Below are 5,659 nucleotides of genomic sequence, written 5' to 3' on the forward strand. Positions count from 1 at the left end.
CTTAAGCGAGGTCACAATAACGCACATCCAACATCTTGTCTTTTTAAAGGCAGCCAAACGCTCTACCATAACATCGCAATTTGGCAGCGGGACCAGTCTAGCCAGTGTGAACGATCGCCTTAGCTGTGGCCTTAGCTGCTCAGCGCTCGGGGCAGCTTTCCAGAGCGCGCAGGGGCTCAGGCACACGGCTGCCGTGACCTGCCAGCCCACTTCGGCGGAAAGCGTTGAACTTCCCCGCGCGTGTGGAAATCGCCAACGCGCCGGACAGAGCTCGCCACGGCAATTTGGGGAAGGGAGCTGCTGCAGCCGCAACGGGGGAAGAGATGCTGATGCCGGATCCGGGTTTTGCAGCACCCCTGCTCCCAGAGCCGGATTGTGCGTGTGCGGTGTGCGTGTGTGCGGTGTGTGCGGGTGTGTGTGGTGTGTGTGTGGGGTGTGTGTGTGTGTGTGTGTGTGTGTGCGCGTGTGTGGGGGGTGTGTGTGTGTGTGTGTGCGCGCCTGTGTGGTGCGTGCGCGCTTGCCGGCTGGCTTGTGCCGGAGAAGCCGCTTGACTCGCTCTCGATTTTGAGGGCACGGATTTAGGGACTCGGGGCCAAAAAATTCTCCGGACCCAGGTAAATCCGCTAGTTACCTGATTCCACTCCCCGGCTCCGAGTCCCCGCGCTGTCCTGGCCGCGGCGCGGCTGCAGGTGCTGTCAGAGCGCTCCCGCGATGCGCAGCCGAGCCGGGAGCGGAGCCGGCTGCCAGAGCCACCGGGGGGGTGGGGGAACGGACGGACTCGGGTGGGGGGGGGGACGGACACGGGACCGGGGAGGGGGGGGGGGGGGGAAAAACGCGTCCCCCCCGCCCCCGGCGTGACGTCAGCGCGGCTCCGTGCGGGGCAGCCGGCAAAAGCGCCGCGCCGCGCCGCGCCCCGCGCAGAGCCGCCCGCGCTCCCGCAGCGGCGCCGCCGCCGCTCCTCGGCCCCCGCCCGGCCCAACTTCCCGCCGAGCCGCGGCCGGGACGGGACGGGACGGGACGGGACGGGACGAACGGCGGCGCCTCCTCGGCGGGCTCCTCCTGAGGCGTGAGGCGGGCGATGCCTCTCGCCGCCGGGCGCCTGGCTCCCGGGGCGCGGCGGCGGCGGCGGCACTCGGCGGCGGCCCCCGCTGCCCCCTCGGGCGCCCCGAGAGCAGGTACGAGCCGAGGAGCGGGGCGGGGCGGAGGCGCGGGGAGCGCGGTTCGGAGGCGCCCTGCTGCCGGGAGGGGGGCCGGGGGGGGAGGCGTGGGTTGCGATCATTTATTCTTACCCCCCCCCCCCCCCGCAGTTTAAAACGCTGACGGTGAAGGGGAGCCCCGCAGCCGGGAGCGGGGGCTGCCCCGGGCCGGGCAGCGCCGCGGGCGCAGGGGCCGGAGCCGCTTGGGCTGGCGGCCGCCGCGGCGGGCGGAGGGGTCGGGCGGGGAGGGCAGCGCTGGGGACCCCGCGTTTCGGAGAGCTCCCCGACGGGGCTTCCCCCGCAGCGGCTCCGCAGGCGCTCTCCGAGAGGAAAAGGAGGGGCGGAGGAGGGGGGATTTCGGAGGAGTTCTGCGAGTCGCTGCCTTGCCGGTCCCCCCTGTCCCCCTCCAGCCTTGCCACCTGCTCTGCCCTCCCCTTGCAGCCTCTGCTCCTGGGCGTTTTCACTGGGGACTTCTTCTTTCTCTCCTTACCCGTCTCAAAAGGTTTGACTGTAGGTACCGAAGCGGCGATCGACGGCGCATAAAGATGCTGAAGGGTGTTTGGTTGCTCAGTTTGTTAACAGTGGCTGGGATCTCGCAGACGGAGAGTCGCAAACCTGCCAAAGACATTTGCAGCAAGAGCCGCTGCCCTTGTGAGGAGAAGGAGAACGTGCTGAACATTAATTGTGAAAACAAAGGATTTACAACCGTCAGCCTCCTCCTGCCGCCACCGTCCAAGATCTACCAGCTGTTTCTCAATGGGAACGCGCTGACCCGCCTGTTCCCCAATGAGTTCGTCAACTACTCCAACGCCGTGACCCTCCACTTGGGCAACAACGACATGCAGGAGATCCGCACAGGGGCCTTCAGCGGCCTCCGCACCCTCAAGAGGCTGCACCTCAATAACAACAAGCTGGAAGTGCTGAAGGAGGACACGTTCCTGGGCTTGGAGAGTCTGGAGTACCTGCAGGCTGATTACAACTACATCAGTGCCATTGAGGCGGGAGCCTTCAGCAAGCTAAACAAGCTCAAGGTGCTGATTCTCAACGACAACCTCCTCCTGTCCCTGCCCAGCAATGTCTTCCGCTTCGTGCTCCTCACCCACCTGGACCTGCGGGGGAACCGGCTGAAGATGATGCCTTTTGCTGGTGTGCTGGAGCACATCGGAGGCATCATGGAAATCCAGCTGGAGGAGAACCCTTGGAACTGCACCTGCGACTTGCTGCCCCTCAAGGCCTGGCTAGACACCATCACCGTGTTCGTGGGCGAGATAGTCTGTGAAACCCCCTTCAGGCTTCATGGGAAAGATGTGACCCAGCTCACCAGGCAAGATCTCTGCCCTAGGAAAAGCTCCAGTGATTCAAACCAGAGGGAAAAACACCCTGTCCTCTCAGACCCGCACATCTCGAGGCTATCGCCCACAGCCAACTCTGCCATCAATCCCACCAGAGCCCCAAAAGCCAGCCGGCCACCCAAAACTAGGAACCGCCCCACACCTCGTGTCACTGTGTCGAAAGACAGACAGATATTCGGACCTATCATGGTTTACCAGACAAAGTCTCCCGTGCCCATCACCTGCCCAGCTGGCTGCATCTGTACTTCGCAGAGCTCAGACAATGGCTTAAATGTGAACTGCCAAGAGAAAAAGATAAGTAACATCTCCGAACTCCACCCCAGGCCGACCAGTCCAAAGAAACTTTACCTTACCAGTAACTATCTGCAAGTCATTTACAGAACCGATCTCGCAGAGTACAGCTCTCTGGATTTGTTACATCTAGGAAATAACAGAATTGCAGTGATACAAGAAGGTGCCTTTACAAACCTCACAAGTTTACGCAGACTTTATCTTAACGGCAACTACCTTGAGATTCTGTACCCATCTATGTTCGCCGGGCTGCACAGCCTGCAGTATCTCTACCTAGAGTACAATGTCATCAAGGAGATCCTGCCACGCACCTTTGATGCTCTGAGTAATCTTCATCTCTTATTTCTCAATAACAACCTGCTCAGATCCTTGCCCGACAACGTCTTTGGCGGCACTTCCCTCACCAGACTCAACCTGAGAAACAACCATTTCTCACACCTGCCTGTGAGAGGAGTCTTGGACCAGCTCTCGGCTCTAATTCAGATAGACCTCCAGGAGAACCCTTGGGACTGCACGTGTGACATCCTGGGGCTGAGGAACTGGATAGAGCAAGTCACTGACCAGAACAACCAGCAGTCAAATCCCCCCGTAGTTATCAACGAAGTCATATGCGAGTCTCCCACCAAGCACTCTGGAGAGCACCTGAAATTCCTGAGCAAAGAAGCCATCTGCCCAGAGAACCCCAACTTGTCAGATTCTTCTCTCCTCTCCATGAACCAGAACACAGATACACCCCATCTCCTTGGTGCCTCGCCCAGCTCCTACCCAGAAATCCACACTGAAGTTCCGCTGTCTGTCTTAATTTTAGGCTTGCTGGTTGTGTTTATTTTGTCCGTCTGTTTTGGGGCAGGCCTGTTTGTCTTTGTCCTTAAGCGCCGGAAGGGGGTGCAAAGCATGCCCAGCAGCGCAAACAACTTAGATATAAGTTCATTCCAGCTCCAGTACGGGTCTTACAACACTGAGACCCACGATAAAACTGAAGGACATGTTTATAACTACATTCCCCCTCCGGTCGGACAGATGTGCCAAAACCCAATCTACATGCAAAAGGAAGGGGATCCGGTTGCCTATTACAGGAATCTCCATGAGTTTAGCTATAGCAATCTTGACCACAAAAAGGAAGACCCTGCCAGTCTTGCATTTACAATCAGTGCAGCTGAATTACTGGAAAAGCAGTCCTCGCCAAGGGAACCAGAGCTTCTGTATCAAAATATCGCAGAAAGGGTCAAGGAACTCCCCACCGGAGGATTAGTTCATTATAACTTTTGCACCTTACCCAAAAGGCAGTTTGCCCCTTCGTATGAATCAAGACGCCAAAACCAGGACAGGATAAATAAAACTGTTTTATATGGAACTCCCAGGAAATATTTTGCAGAACAGTCTAAACCCGAGCATCCTTTACTCCAAGGAAAGCTACAAACAGAACCAGACTACCTCGAAGTTCTGGAAAAACAAACTGCAATCAGTCAGCTGTGAGGGGGGGGAGGTGGGAGACAAAGGAAAATTTTTAAATGAGCTCAGCATCACATTTGATTGAGTCTGAACTCAGTGCCGATGTCATCTGTCGCATTCCCAACATTTCCACTTTTTAAAATTAGAGAGGGAGTGAGAGAGAAATGGAACCCTTACAGCAAAGCAGGGATATGGTGTTGCTTTTGCAACATTCCCTTTAAATTATTTCTATATCTCTCTCCTTTTAACCCTTCTGTAGGAACTGTCACTGCAAATGTATGTTTCTGTAATAGATCTTGCATAATTCTTTTTGATTTGGAAGGAAATGAGGAAGGGGGTCTTTGGGTTTTCTGTTGGTTTTTTTTCTTTTCATTTCAAAGTGGAAACTTAATGTATTATATAGAAGATCTCCAAAGATCTTTTTTCCTGGACTATGACTTTCTTTTGTAAATAATAATATACAGTACTGCTGTTTCAATTACCAAGTATAGCCACTGGGCGTCACTTTTTTGTGTTAAAGTGCCTTTGCACTTTAAGTACATTATTACTTAATTGTTGCTCTTAGCTTTGATAAATTGAACCTATTTTAATGTGTTGTATTTTTGAAATTAAAAAAAATTGTAAAATAGATCTATATGTCAGCTGCATTAAATCAGAAGGTTCGATTTATAGGAAAGCTACCCTCCTTTAAATGAATCTAGTTCTAGGACCTTACAGACTCAAATGTAAATTATTGGGGTATTTTTTCCCTCTAGGTTTGTTTAGAGTGATCCACTGAAATCAACTGAGAGGATTTTGCAATGGACTAGAGGTTATCAAATGCCTCAGCTGGGAGTAACAGCTCATTAATAAAAGACGTTTAACACAATGTCATAGTGAACTGAACAATTAATGTCCTTCTTAATACGTTGCATTGCAGCTCTAACACAGTAATGTTCGGTGGTTTAAGATTATCTTCATACTTAAGAGAACATTACTTATAATATTTTATGCATTAAATTAGGTATTTTTGTACATTTTATGACAGAGTTTATATTTGTAACTTTTTTGGACTGAAATTAACATGTCCTTTTCCTGCCAGATACATATTTTTTTTTATAAGCAGGGACACCAGCAGGGGTCATCCCACACCTCATTAAATTTATTAACATACAGGCAAATGAACCAATGCCAAAGGTAAAATTTGAATCTGGGTCTCTGGAGTCCTCCAAAGCAAGGTAGCAGAAATCAGTATGTGCATCACACTAACTTTCAGTAGTCTGAACCATGCCAAGTTTTCAGTCTCTAAAGCAAAAGTAATATTGCAATAATTCTAATCTACTGGAGAATACTATTAAGTTCGTTATCTTAAATTTTAGAAAATGTTTT

At 52.8% G+C, this 5,659-nt stretch overlaps 1 protein-coding gene across 1 annotated transcript; it reads left to right on the forward strand.

Annotated features, from left to right (window-relative positions):
• The first annotated feature begins 901 nt into the window (after positions 1 to 901).
• On the forward strand, positions 902 to 5,159 carry SLITRK2 (SLIT and NTRK like family member 2). Its single transcript, XM_029997307.2, has 2 exons — positions 902 to 1,175; positions 1,699 to 5,159. The coding sequence occupies exon 2, from the start codon at positions 1,742 to 1,744 to the stop codon at positions 4,313 to 4,315; it is 2,574 nt and encodes an 857-aa protein (XP_029853167.1). The 5' UTR covers positions 902 to 1,175; positions 1,699 to 1,741; the 3' UTR covers positions 4,316 to 5,159.
• Positions 5,160 to 5,659: the final 500 nt, after the last annotated feature.

This window comes from Aquila chrysaetos, chromosome 21, assembly GCF_900496995.4.
Source record: "Aquila chrysaetos chrysaetos chromosome 21, bAquChr1.4, whole genome shotgun sequence".
In the NCBI taxonomy this organism is placed as follows: Eukaryota; Metazoa; Chordata; class Aves; order Accipitriformes; family Accipitridae; genus Aquila; species Aquila chrysaetos.

Bases quoted from the DNA above. Each gene is read 5' to 3' on its own strand.
- SLITRK2 (XM_029997307.2), top strand. From the start codon at position 1,742: ATGCTGAAGGGTGTTTGGTTGCTCAGTTTGTTAACAGTGGCTGGGATC.